The sequence below is a fragment of the Onychostoma macrolepis genome, chromosome 08, assembly GCF_012432095.1.
Source record: "Onychostoma macrolepis isolate SWU-2019 chromosome 08, ASM1243209v1, whole genome shotgun sequence".
NCBI lineage: Eukaryota > Metazoa > Chordata > Actinopteri > Cypriniformes > Cyprinidae > Onychostoma > Onychostoma macrolepis.
In genome coordinates this window covers 21,216,338-21,230,839 of record NC_081162.1, presented here as the reverse complement: position 1 = coordinate 21,230,839, position 14,502 = coordinate 21,216,338, and the positions used below count along the sequence as shown (strand labels likewise).

The following is a 14,502-nucleotide window of genomic DNA, read 5'->3' as shown; positions in this document are numbered from 1 at the left end:
TAAAAAATAGGTGCTACATTTTATGGTATGTTAATTATTTTACAAGCAAGCTAATACAATGAAGCAGTCCACCATTTGAGGATTAATAAATGTGACTTAATTTATGATATGTACTGTATATATGTGTGTGTGTGTGTGTGTCTCTCTCTCTCTCTCTCTCTCTGTGTGTGTGTGTGTGTGTGTGTGTTTAGGAGTGCAACAGGTGAGTCATGGCAGGAAATCATGTTATCATGTTTAGGAGAGAAGGAATGTGAAACAGATGAGTCTCTCAGCAACTCAACAACAAATGAGAAAAAAGATTGTGGTACCGACTTTGCATACTTCTACTTTGTCTCCTTCATCTTCTTCAGTTCTTTTCTGGTGAGACACAATTCATTTTAATGACACAAATACTCAGCATTACAAATGTACACTCAAAACCTATTCACACCAAATCCAATTTTTTTGGCACATAAAATATATATGATGAGATTTTAAAATGAAAAAAAAAAAAAAAACCTTAAAGAAATTTGATTAACATGAAACTAGTATCATTGAAAAAATGACTATCCGCCACTGCTTAACACTCTGAAGCTCACTCTGAATACCCTTCTGCTTTTCTGTCTATTTCGTTGACTCTATTTTCACATCTCTAACTCTCTTTTAGATGCTAAATCTGTTTGTGGCCGTGATTATGGATAATTTTGAGTACCTGACACGTGACTCATCCATTCTGGGTCCTCACCACTTGGATGAGTTTGTACGGATCTGGGGAGAGTATGACCGTGCAGCATGGTGAGAGATACAGCTTTCCACTCCTTTCAGTTGATCACATGCAACACAGATGTCAAAAAAATATATATATTATTTTCTCATTCTGCAACATAATATTTAATTGATTATAAGGTATTTATAAATACATACAATTGTTTATTTACAATTTTTTTTAAACGTATGCCAAATGAATGTCACATTTTAAAAATGTACAGGGAAATTTGCTTTGTAATCGTCATTAATGTTTCTGTTTCTTTCTTTGCACTAATTTGTAACCCTGCAGGATTATTTAAAGGGGTCATATCATGAGTAATTTTCATATTTTCTTTGGTATTTTGAAGAAAGCAAACTATTTCTGAATTTGGACCTCATTTACTGACACTAACCTGCAGAAAATGGTTGTCTGAGCATTTACTTTGAAAATTACAACTGCAAAATTACGGCAGTTTGATTCTACAAAACTCAGAGAAAGGATGTAAAATGGAATAGCTATATCATGATGGTTTTTGGTGCAAAAAACTTCACTAATGTATGGTATGACCCCATTAAAATGTATTTCATGAAAAATAACCACTCCTACTACATTTATCTTGAAGTTGTCTAATTTACTGTTAACGGCCAGTATTTCCTTCTCCAGTGGAAAACTACACTATAAGGAGATGTACAAAGTAGTACGCACAATATCACCTCCACTGGGCTTTGGAAAGAATTGTCCCTACAGGGTGGCATGCAAGGTTTGGCTCACCCACAAAAAACTACCCCTCTGCCTCACTCTCCTCCTCTCCTTTTATCATTCCCCACTCCTTCACTATATAACACCCTGCACCCCTTTCTCGTTTCCGTGATCTACTCCAGTGCTACTTTCCACCGGGTCAAAGACTGGCAGAGACAAGAGCTCAGCGCACAGAGAGACAGCTCATCCCTTTGGCCTGTGTCCCGCTCCTGAAGTGTGAATAACTGCTGCAGTTAATGACACTGAGAGCCATCCATCAGTGAACTCCATTAGATAATATCTAACACTGCCAGTGGATGTCAGTAGGGATTCAGTCTCTCTGTGTCTGAATTGGATTTGGGGCTTTTATTGAACATTATTGCATAAATGTGGGTTTTAGGTTAGAGGAGGGCAGACTCCTCATGTTCGCCATTGCCTCACCTGTTTGTAAATCAAGAGAACTTTATGCTCATCTCTCCCCTGACCTACATTAACTTGATAAATTAACGTTATATTTTTAAAGGGGAAATATTTGCTATTTGGCAGTTTTTATATTATGAGGGCATATTTTTTACTTTTATAAAAAAAAAAAATATTACATTTAATCACACACACACACACACACATACACACACACACACACACACATATATATATATATATATATATATATATACATATATAGTATTTGTATTTGTATATTTCACTACATTTTTTACATATATGATTTTATATGCATGTATTATATTTAATAAATATTATTTATACACACATTACATACATTAACAAAAAATAAATTTCAGCAAGTCATACATTTTTTTTTGCTGCCATTTTTAACCAGAGCCCTTGTTAATTCCTGACTCTAAGCACAATGCCCCTTGTGGGTTAATGTTTATTAACTAACTATAATAGCAGTGCTTCCTTTTCAATACAGCCAGTCAAATCCTCAGATCCACCTGCTTGACTCATCAGATCTTTGGCTGTTTTAATATTTTCTCTCCTTTAGCCTCTTCTATGCCGGCATTGCATAGAAAGACCTCCACCTGACCTCACCTCTGTGTTTAATCAGTTTCCCTTTTTGACAGTTTTTCTTTTCTTAAGTATGAAACACATTAAAATGACCTTCCCTTTCCTGTCTCTTCCTTCTCCCTCTATCTTTTCTGTTGTTTCCTTTTTCCTCTACGCCAATCTTCCTCTCCTCCCTCGTTCCTTGGGAATGCCCAATTCTTCTTCCTCCTCCTCTTCTTCATCACATTGCCCCTGGTGACTGCCCCCTCCTAGTGGCCGTATTCATTACACTGATATGTACGAGATGCTGACCTGCATGTCGCCACCGCTTGGCCTGGGCAAGAAATGCCCCTCCAAAGTGGCGTATAAGGTAGTCTGCAGTATTACAATTTGAATGAAGTCTGCTTGGTTTCAAGAGGCTCAAGCTCAGGGCCATAGTTACAGTGTCCTGAAGATGTATTTGGACAATTTAAACTAAAATAATATGAATTCTGTATTTTTGCATTATGTAAAAGTTTAATGAACCAAGTGAGAATGATTTGTGAAACACAAGTTAGCTAAAAGTTTGCACTTGGTTTTATTTTTTCTATCTAATGCAGTGACAGCTTAAGTGTTTTAGGACCACTGTATGTCAAATAATTGCAATACATATAGCTCTATTATAATTTGTAGCAGATCAGTAATGTTACTCTTTGTCATTGTCTTTTATCATCCTACCGTGAAGTCCCTGTACATCCACCAATGATACTTTATTTGAATATGTCACCTTAATGTCTTCAAAACACTGTCATAACCCTGACATTTATTCCAGTGTTAAAGTGTTACTCCACCCCAAAATGAAAATTTTGTCATTAATCAAAATCATCGCTTACTCCTATATCGTTCCGAACTCGTACTTTTCTGGGCCTTGACAGTGTTATTTACATGGCAGTCAATGGGACAGTCACAAGCCTCCTAGTTTTCATCCTAAATATCTTAAATTGTGTTCCGAAGACAAACAAAGCTTTTACGGGTTTGGAACAACATGGGGGTAAGTGATTAATGAAAAAAAATTCATTCTGGGGTGGAGTAACCCTTTAAAAACATATTGCAAAGGGCATATTCATAAAGTGTGATCCTTTTCCAATTTCAATGCATAAATCTCTAATCTGTCTCTATCCAGTATATGTGTTTCAACTGTGTGCATGAATGTGTGATGTTGTGACGTCTTCTTAGTGTTAACTGTAGAAGTTAAAAGACAACTAAACCTAGATGACTATTAGATCACTATTTTAAAAACATGCTCACTCCCAAGCTTTGCAGTGCTTGTGTTTCAATTGTCTTCTGTCATTATGGGGACTTTCTCTCAGCGGTTGGTTCTGATGAACATGCCAGTGGATGAAGACATGTCCGTCCACTTCACCTCCACTCTTATGGCACTGATACGCACCGCGCTGGACATTAAAATTGCTCGAGGTTGCCACTACTGCTAATTTGCAGTTTTATAAAGATCAAATATCCAGTGATTTGTCTTTTTTCCCCACAGTAATATTAGTTAAATGGTCTTTGTCTAACAGGGGGTGAGGACAGGGGTCAGATGGACATAGAATTGCAGAAGGAAATCAGTGTCATCTGGCCACACCTCTCCCAGAAATCTCTTGATCTGCTTGTACCCATCCATAAAGGTGAGAGATCTGAGTGAGAAAATTAATTTTTTATATTTTCTTAAAGATTTAACAGCATTTGTATTTATTTATATTATTTTTATCTTTTATTTTTATTTTTTGAGAATAATTCACCTTGGATTTGACAATTTAGCTTGTTGGTGCCATTATTGCCCACTAGGGGTGCCCACTGACTCCCCTGAAAGTGAGTGTAATTTGCAGCCGGCATCTCAGAAATCTTAGTCTTCTACAACAAATAAATCTTTCTTCCAGCCAGTGACATGACCATTGGGAAAATTTATGCAGCCATGATGATCATGGACTACTACAAGCAGAACAAAGCTAAGAAGCTCCGGCAACAGCTTGAGGAACAGGTAAAGATGTCTTTTACTTTCTACAGCACTAGAACTTCAGAGCTAAAGACTTTTCATGCCTATTGAAACAGCTTATACTGTATATGCAACATTGCCATTGCCATACATCTAACTATATAGAATGCTATTCATTTTACTAAAGACATAACAAAAAAACCTTTGTATCTCAATTTGAAGTGTAAACTTCCTTAACTTGAAAAAGATGTACTGTTTTTTGGGGTACTGGATCACTGCGTCGCTGGAAAGATTGTGCTGACCATCTAATGTTGTCTTGCAGAAACATGCACCGATGTTCCAACGCATGGATGCATCTTCACTGCCACAGGACATTCTCTGCAGTGCCAAAGCTCTGCCATTCCTGTCCCACAGTGCAGGATCTGCCCTGTAATTGTACATGTTGTGTGTGTGTGTGTGTGTGTGTGTACTTACAGTACATTCGCCCTGTATCTGTCTGAACCAGTGTTATTTTAGTATTGTTGATATACAATATAGTTTTTAAGATTTTGAATTCGATTTTATTTTTATATTTTCCGTTTTCATTTTATTTTTAGTTAAGTAATTTTTTTGTTGTGTTTTTGTCATTTAAAAAAAAAAATAATAATTATATGTCTATATAGTTCTATAATGGCTCGTTTCCACTGAGCGGTACGGTACAGTTCAGTACGATTTTCTCATTTTTCAGTTCAAATACAGTACGATTCGGTACGGTAACCTTGATCAGGCTTGCGTTTCCACTGCCAATAGTACCCTTACTTAGTAGGCGTGGTGTATGCCGGAAAGTAGCGATCAAAGATAAAGTGCGACAATAAGCACAACTCTGCCTCTTTTTGTTAAATGTCAGTTTTAATGAACAATAATAACCTTTATAAAAGTATAAGTACAAAGTATAAGAGGCTTATATAAGAGGAAATAAGACAAAAGCAACTATTTATTCAAAAGTATGCTACAGGTCAGCGCTGTTCTATGGTAAAGTTCAAAATAAATATATAAAGTTAAACATAACTTTGTGCTCAGCCAAAACGATATGACCAGGAACAAATAATAGATTCATGAGAACACGAATGCCTGTTAAATATAGCCTACCCAAAACTAATTGTATCTCATGTTTAATCAATACAGAGACATCAGAGCCAGCGGCAAATGTCGGAAGGACTAGCCGAGCTAAGGCTGCTCTATGCAGATACATGAGCACTGAGCGCCCGGTGATCGCATGGAGCTCCGAAATCGGCATAGCAAATTTTCAAATAGGCGCTATCTTTATAAATAAACTGCAGATTTGAGTTTTAAACAACTACATTCTCGCCTGAAAAACTCTTAAAACTACATTTCATGACACAATAACAGTATATTTAGAAAATTACGCAGGTTTTTGGGCAATGATGTTCTACAAGTACACAAGAACCCATATTGAGAAACGGCTATAGTCTGTGTGAAAATATAAAATTATAAAATACACTATTATATTTTTTTTGTGTTTGCGCACTCTGATGTAAATATTCCCAACACTAACGGACAGCAGAGCGGAACGAGTGAAGGAGAAGCTTATCCCCTAGTATCACGCAAAAGTGACGATTCTAGTCAATCAGTCAACGTTCTGCAGTGAGTTTAGCTCCACCCTTTTGGTACCCTTTGCTGTGATAGGTACCCCAACGGAAGGGTACCTAAAAAGTGGTACAGTACGGTTTGCTATTTTGGTACCATTCACAACTTCTGACAGTGGAAATGGAAATAATTGCGTACCGTACCGTACTGTACCGAATCATACCGCTCAGTGGAAACGAGCCATAATTGAGTTTTAGTTTGTTTTAATACTTCAGCATAAATTAAATTCAAATGAGAAATGTTGCTTTGGCAACTAGATGAAATTTATTTCAGTTAATGTATATTTTAATTAGTGAAGATGTTTTGTCATGGTTTGAGTTTTAGCTTATAGGGTTAGGGTTAATAATAACCCTGCTCTGCACCTGTATATACACTGTATATACACAATACGGTGCAGTATTTTAAAGCATTAGAGACACAATTCTTTAACACAATTTTTGTGATAAAAATTTAAATGTTATATATACTTTTACATAACATACAATTTACCTCTCGGTTACATGTTATGCTATATCACGAAAAAAAAAATTATTTATGCATCAAATGTTTATATCCCCCTTCTTAAAATGATCATTTTGGCCTGGCCCAGCTTGGGTCAGCTTGAGGTCTTGATCTTTTTGATTATATTCAATCGCAAAGTCGCAAACATTTTAAATGAACTGTGCTAAAAATCTTATTTCTGATCGCCAAAAACAGTGTTTGTACCCACAGTTTGCAACCTGTTTGTGGGCGCATTTGTGGTGCAAGCCAACTTGAGCATAATTGACAAGTTTCTCTGTTGTTTCCTCAGGAGTAGAGGTGGGTTTGTGGCACTGAGTCCCATCTCCCCTCAAGATCTCTTCATGCAGCCCTTGGCCCAAGACAGCATGGAAGAGAGGGATGAATACCAACACCAGTATCACCCTCAGAGTATGGTAGGAGAAACTAAATACACAAAGAAATACATCTCACCTTAGACATACTGACATAGTATGCCTTGACATGTCTTGCATAATGTGTTTTATTCGTTATTTTATACATGTGCATGAAATACCTGATAGCTACTTTATGTTTCTGAAACAACATTCACAATCTATTTAAAATTCTCAAACTGTATGTGAATTCAGGCTCATTCTCAGTCAATTCCCTTGCAAATTATGAATAATTCAGTTTGGAAAACTGATACAAATGGTAACAGGGTCTGAATACCACACAGCCAAACACTGATCCATTTGTAAAAGTTTTAGGAAATAGAAAAGTGAAACAAAATTTTCAGGGTCTTAATTTTGAGATATGATTTGCAAAGCACAGACTGTAATTGCATTGATATTTAATCTATCAGAAAGTCATCTGCATGGACATCACCTCCCTGATTCACAATCTTGCATGATGCTTCTACTTTTCCTAACTCGTTTTCTTTTCACATTTGCAGCTTTATTGTCATCCCTTTATTATTTGCCTTCTGGCCTTGTAAAGGGAGAGATTTTAGAGAGCTGATTTTTCAAGGTTTGGAAGGGCGTATTGATGTGGTTTCTCAAGGTTAGACTGCCAGGTCCAGATAACTTCCAGCACTTATATAACCAGTGAGCAGTTATACACAAGCTTAGATGTCTTTCTGTGCTCTTATCTGTACTCTTATTTTCTACCCCTCCTGGTAGCTTTTTCTTTGCCTCTCTGCCATGAACTGTGATATAACACTAGATGTCTTATGGGATTTTAAGTTGGTTTATGTTTGGAACTCTTTTGTGCAAGAGCGCTTGTGTGTATGCCCAATATGTGTGGCTTCTGCTTTGAAACTTTCTACACCCCCTTTGAGTTGCTTATACGTATTGGCTCTATGTTGTGCTTATGGTGCTTCCCTCTTGCCACTTTACTTTTCCTCTATGACATTTTTGGATATAAACTTATCTTTTCTTATCTTTAAATAAATAATTGCTCCTAAAACATGAGGGTAAGATTAGCCAGGTTATTTTGACTTTAGTTCATAACCTTGCATTTCTATTCTATGCCCACTCCTAACAATGACACACTTGGTGCGATGATATTTGAGGCCTGTTCACACCAAGAACGACAATGATAACTAAGTTCTAAAAATTATTCTAAATTTAGGTGAATAGCAAAGTTCACACCACAACTATAATGATATAGCAAAACAATTGTTGGGATCAATTTCAGAACAGTTTTTTTTACAGCTGATGAACGATAAAACACTGACAGACTTCATTGGAATTTATAGGGCTTACGGATTAAAATAGCAGAAGACATTGTGGAGAAGTTCTACAGAGCAAACAGAGTAACATGAAAACATAAATCTACCTCAGGTATACAGGATTAGTTTCGACGACAATGTCTTTCTTGCCTCCTTTGGAGTTGCACTGAAAAAGACTGTGTTGTTTTTATTCCGCTACATTGACTGCTTTAGCTAAATTCAATGTTAAATCAGATAGATTACACTAGCTAGAGAAAACGCGAAAATCTATTAGGATTGTGACAGATTCTCTTAAACTCTTTCGTCTTTATCTCGTAGGATATCAGTTTCTCCTTTGGTGTCTTTGTGAAACATAAAGCAACAGCAGGTCACTTCCATCGTTGTACGTTAATTTTAAAACTGGAGTGTGTAAGCTTATAAAAAAAAAACAATGCTGGTGTGAATGCAAATATAGTTCTCTTTATAGCTATTTTTATCACTCTTGGTGTGAATGGGGCTTTAGAGCTGCTAAGTGTTGTGGACTGAATGTCTTTCCTTCCTCCCCGTTTTTTCTCTTTCTAACTGCGTAGGTGCCAGAGCACAAAGAATTTAGCAGTGTGCTGTGCCCCACTAGCATGCAGGCCGATCCTCTGCAAGTGCCAGGGAGAGGCGTCTCTATCCGAGCCTCTTCCATGCCTCGCCTGGCGATAGAGCCACAGGTACTACCTGTGTTCGCTTAGCCTAGCGATAACTAGCTGCTCTGTCTAAATCTGCTCTGTGGTTAGCGTCAGTGTTGCCATTGATCCCAAAGAGAGAACGGAAGCAGTGGGTAGAAAGGGGTAGTTTGTGATTTGGTGGGAATGTAATGTGTAACCCTGCTGGAAAATCAAACTAAAACCAGCTTCTGTAGATGTTCATGTCGCAAAACCTCCATATTAATATGGAATTATAGTGTTTAAAATATGAATCCTGAATATATTCTAGTTACATAAACATATATATGATTATTTAAAAATAGTTTTGATAATTTATATAAATATAAAAGTAATATAAATATTGATATATTATTAGTGTATAAAACAATTATTAATATTATGTATGATTTATTTGGGGTTAAATGTTTAAGATGGTGATTAACTGGTGTGCCTAAGGTAAGCCTGTTTAAAACTGGTGGACCACCTTGTTTAATATAGAAGGGACCTATGGTGTAACCGGCTACCAGAAACAAACCATCTTACCCAGCTTGACCAACCTGTTTTTTCCAGCAGGGAATGTAAGGAGGTGGTGGTTGCCTTTTTTAAGAGCTCAGTTCAGAAACCTTTTTAATATAGGAACTCATTTCATTTACATTGTTTAGTGTAATGTCACTATGTATGGTTTCAAAGAGAGAATGTGTAAATCTTACAGCATAACAAGAATTTGTTTCATTTTTGTCTCTATTTTTGTGTTCTGTTTGTTGATGCATGTGTGCTCTTGGGGTTTGTGTGCGTGTTTTGTTTGTTCTCTATGTGTTTTTGTATTTTGTGCATGTACAGCAGGTGTCTTCAGAGAGCAAACTGATGAAGCGCTCGTTCTCCACGATCGGTGATCAGTGTGTGAATGGTGACTGGCAGGAAGAGTTCTCGCTGGAGAGGGTGAGCCCAGACCGACTGGAAAGACCCAGGCAAAGAAGCTTCAGAGGTCAGTTTGCAATAGGGATGTCAAAAGCACTGGTACTTTGGTACCAAGTCAAAACTAATATTGAAAAACATAATTCAGTCCCAGTCTTGGGGGTCTCTCCCATTTAACACACCTGATTCAGATCATCAGCTCATCAGTTGAGAGCTCCATAAATTGAGTGTATCAGATAAGAGAGAGACATACAAAATGTGCAGAATGCTGGGTCACCAGGACCAGTATTGATATTGGACATATGTAAGTGCTTTATGAAGATGCCCAGGCTATGGCCGCATTTATGTGTGTATTTTTGTGTCTGCACTTGTCTTAACATGTGCTTATGCTTGTGCATGTGCAGCTGTCAGGTCAAACTTGCGGGAGCCAGTGGACAAAGAGAGAGGACGGTCTAAAGAGCGAAGACACCTGCTGTCTCCAGACGTCTCTCGCTGCAACTCAGAGGAAAGAAGTCAGTCCCAAGAGAGACGCCACTCTCGATCGCCCAGTGAGGGCAGGAAGCACACGACCCTCAGACAGGTGAGGACACAAACACATGTGCACACCCTCTGACATGGCAGAATATTTAGTGTTTACTATGGAAAGGAAATACTAAGGGTTTGTAATTTGAATTAAATTGATCAAAAGTGGCAGTAAAAACATGTTACAGTGTTATAAAAGATATCTATTTCAAATAAATGCAGTTCGTTTGAACTTTCATTTTATAAAAGAATGCTGGATCCTGAAATGCATCACAGTTTCCACAAAAAAAAAAAATTAAGAAGCAAAACTTTTTTAAACATTGATTATAATAAGATATGCTCCTTGAGCACCACATCAGCAAATTAAAATGATTTTGGATGGATCATGTGACACTGAAGACTGGAGAAATGGCTGCTGAAAATTAAACTTTGCCATTAAATAAATTAATTACATTTTAAAATACATTAAAATAGAAAATAGTTATTTTAAATTGTAATGATATTTCACAATATTACTGTTTTTACTGTATTTGTGATCAAATAAATGTAGCTTTGGTGAGCATAAGAAACTTCTTTCCAAAACTTTCCAAAATCTTACAGACACCAAGCTTTTGAACAGTTATGTACATAATTATGCCTTTATTTCTTCTCTCCATCATCTCATTGCTCTCTCTCTCTCTCTCTCTCACTCTCTATTTATTTACCCATAATCATTTACCCCATCTCTTCTTATCCCTATAGGGAAATAGTTCAGGCAGCCCAGTTCCCTCCGCTTCTGATTCAGGGACACCTCGAGGGCGCCGTCAACTCCCACAGACACCTTCTCGGCCTCGGCCCCACATCTCCTACTCTCCGTTAGTGTGCCGCTCTCATCCCACACAAGGGGAGGTTCGGTCACGGGCCCAGCCTGCAGAGGAAGGGGAGGAACCAACCGGGACAGGACCAGGCACCGCCATGGCCCACTCTACCCCTCACCGCTACATCTCGGAACCATACCTGCCACTGCAGGAGGACGTTAACAGTCCGGACTCAAGTGGTATAGAGGACACTCTCACTTTTGAGGCTGCCATGGCAACCAGCCTGGGCCGCTCCAACACCATCAGCTCTGCTCCACAACTACGTCACACCTGGCAGGTGCCTAACGGACATTTCCGTAAACGACTAGCACAAGCCACATCGGGGACGTCAGGCTGCGAGCTTCTCAGTGACACTGATGAGGATGACCGGTGTTAGATTGACGTTCAGATGGATGCCTCTGAACTTTGTGCCTGGATCTAAGGAAAAAATATGCCTGTGTGTGTGTGTTTATTTGTGTGTCTGTGAATGTAGAGTCTGATCAGAGATGTGTAATCATCTCAGAAGAACCATACTAAAGAACTGATTGTGCTGAAAGGACAGCAGCAAACATGTTGAAATGATCAACAGTAAAAGCATGAGCACACTGAGGTTGAAGATCGGGTTTGTGCCCTTACACTTTCTCTGAACCTGCCCATAGATGAAGCGCTGGCTAATGCAGATGCATTCAAAGGCATCATCAGCATTAGGGTCTTGCCTGAACGCACTCAGGTTTTCCAAACCTGCCTCCACATATTGAGATGTCCCATCAGCAGAAAATCTGTATACTGCCAATAAGGACAGTGTGTTCAGACACATCGTTTACATGGTCCTTTCCTGGCATGGTATACAGCAGTGTACATGTGGATGCCGCTTGTTTATGATTTTCAGAGGCTGATGGGCAGATGACGGAGGCTTTGACATCCTGATTGTTCTGCTATCTATGTCGGAGGTCTATTTAGGAGGTACACACAAGCATACACTCCAATACACACACTCAGAATGCAGGCAGTAATGTTCAGTCTGTCCATGACGAGAGGTAAATACCCCTTTAACTACATATCGTAATAATGACTGACATTCCGTGAAGGTAACAGGGATGTGAAGGGCCAGATAAATAGTGCATGACGTTAATGCAAGTGGATCCAGGTGACGTCCTGGCCTTTAACAGTGGAGTCTATATGGAGGACTCATGTATCGTATGTAAATATTATAAATCCAGTATATGTACTGAGAAGTTTCCAAGCCATGTTTTCTGTAAAGAATCTAAATTGTCTTAAAGATGTTATCTTTTGTGACACGATGACCAGTCCCTGTCCTTTCTATTTGTAATGCAATCTATTTGAAATGGTTCACGTACACCATGTTATGTTTGATTAGACATATTATCTCATTCTTTTCTAGCTGATTATTCTTGGCCCTTAAGAAAATTTCTAAAGTCTCTCTTGGGGTGAATCTCACAAAGACTGTCAGGGTCATTATTTCACCACAAACCAAGAGGAAAAATAAACTATTATATTTTGTGCAAAGAAAATGAAGCATCCAATATGCAAGCAACCATTATGAATTTTTGCATTGCTACATAGAATTTTTTACTTGTGCAGTAAATACAATACAAAAGTAAAATGGGTTGCGAACATTGTCAAAATGCAAAAATAAGGATATTTACTGTAGTTGTGAAGTATGAATATAGTAGAGTCTTATGAGAATCTTGTGAGAATAAACAATTTTGGATGCATTGCAATCATGAAAATTTGGGGGGGAAATAATGTCATTAAAATAATGTCACAATGCAAATAATCTTAATGGTACACAAATAGGGATTCTTGCTTCCTATGCAAATTATAATTTCAAAGCAACAACAAAAAGGGTAAGATATGACCTGTACATGTTTTACTGTGATTCACCCCTCTAGCTCTATTAAAATAATGGGAACGCAATTACAGTGAGTGTTTGTTGCCTTTGGGTTCATTTGTAATGTTTATTGTGAATTTCCGTTTATAGTTTGGCATAGAAACTGAATGAGTCCTGTAGTTTAAATTGATGAGAAGCATCACCTCCTTCTTACATGCTAGGCCTAGCAGAAAAGCTGCTCTTGTGAAAGCAATTGCAAAATTCAAAAAGTATGTTTAGCCTGAATATGGTGAGCTGGGACTGAAAAGTAGCTGTAGGAAATGGGCGTAACGTGTAATATTAAGTCTTTTGAGTATTGTAGCAGAAGTATGGAACCAGTGTTATTGGTCACCCAACATGCCTCCTCAGACTGGTCTCCTCTCTCGATTCCACATAAACGATACAAAGAAACAAACAAAACAAAGATAATTACATAGCATTTTTGAATTAATAAAGATCTTTGGTTAATTTCTGTATATTCCAGCATCTTATTATAAGCATTTTAAAATCAGTTGCCCCTCAAGAGAATTTCTGTATCATGTGTTGTGTTGTAATTTGTTTTCTTGACATGTTCCTGAATGTGAATAGAGAGTATTTGGTACTTGTTCTTCATGGCCTGCTGGGGGTCGCTGCCTTGTGAATTATATGAAATAAAAAAAAAAGATTCCCATTGCAGCAGTCTCTGCTTCCTAAATCTTATGGTTGATGTTCTGTATGATTTGTTTTACAGTTTATACTTGATGCAGTGCCATGTGTGAGTGGTTAGAGTGGATTCTCTGATCTGGCATACTGTTTTCAGTCAGCTCTGAGGGTGTTGAAAACTATTTCTTCTCTCCTATATGGCTCTATTGGCAGTATTGCGGTTATTTATAAACTCTATTTCAAACTGTGAGATTCACTATAGCGCTTCAGCAGCGTGTTGTTGATGATGATTTACTGCTGCTGTCTATATTTGGCCTGTCCCACTTTCCTGAAAGCCCAACCATCTGTTTTTCTATAAAAACAAAAAGTGAGAATGCCCACGAATGTGCTAAGCATATAGCATTAGACTGTAAGGATCATTTTAGAAGCAGTTCTGAGGAAAAAGATCTCTTGTGATCCCACAAGAGGTGGGTAGGCAGTTAAATGGATGGATGGATGGATGGATGAGTGGATGGAATGATAGACATATTGATTGATTGATTGATTGATTGATTGATTGATTGATTGATTGATTGATTGATTGATTGATTGATTGATTGATTGATTGATTGACTCACTGACTGACTGATTGACTTGTGGGTAGATGGATATATGAATATACATACGAGTAGATAGATGGGTAGATGTATGGGTAGACACATGGGTAGATAGATATATGGGTAGACATTGGGTAGATAGATGG

General features: G+C 37.8%; 1 protein-coding gene across 10 annotated transcripts in view; it reads left to right on the top strand.

Moving 5' to 3' along the window:
- Positions 1-13,783, top strand: part of LOC131545740 (probable voltage-dependent R-type calcium channel subunit alpha-1E) — an 84,945-nt gene extending 71,162 nt beyond the window's left edge. For 5 of the 10 annotated variants that reach the window (XM_058784830.1, XM_058784837.1, XM_058784831.1 and 2 more), the window contains 12 exons: positions 192-360; positions 647-774; positions 1,391-1,487; positions 3,823-3,928; positions 4,030-4,137; positions 4,390-4,490; positions 4,768-4,874; positions 6,883-7,006; positions 8,850-8,978; positions 9,795-9,939; positions 10,274-10,449; positions 11,133-13,783. In XM_058784830.1, coding sequence (XP_058640813.1) covers positions 192-360; positions 647-774; positions 1,391-1,487; positions 3,823-3,928; positions 4,030-4,137; positions 4,390-4,490; positions 4,768-4,874; positions 6,883-7,006; positions 8,850-8,978; positions 9,795-9,939; positions 10,274-10,449; positions 11,133-11,624 — 1,882 coding nt within the window. In that variant the 3' untranslated portion in view covers positions 11,625-13,783. Of the gene's footprint in view, positions 1-191; positions 361-646; positions 775-1,390; positions 1,488-2,746; positions 2,844-3,822; positions 3,929-4,029; positions 4,138-4,389; positions 4,491-4,767; positions 4,875-6,882; positions 7,007-8,849; positions 8,979-9,794; positions 9,940-10,273; positions 10,450-11,132 lie in introns of all 10 variants that reach the window. The other 5 variants (XM_058784839.1, XM_058784835.1, XM_058784832.1 and 2 more) reach the window with 2 other exon arrangements.
- The last annotated feature ends 719 nt before the right edge of the window (positions 13,784-14,502 follow it).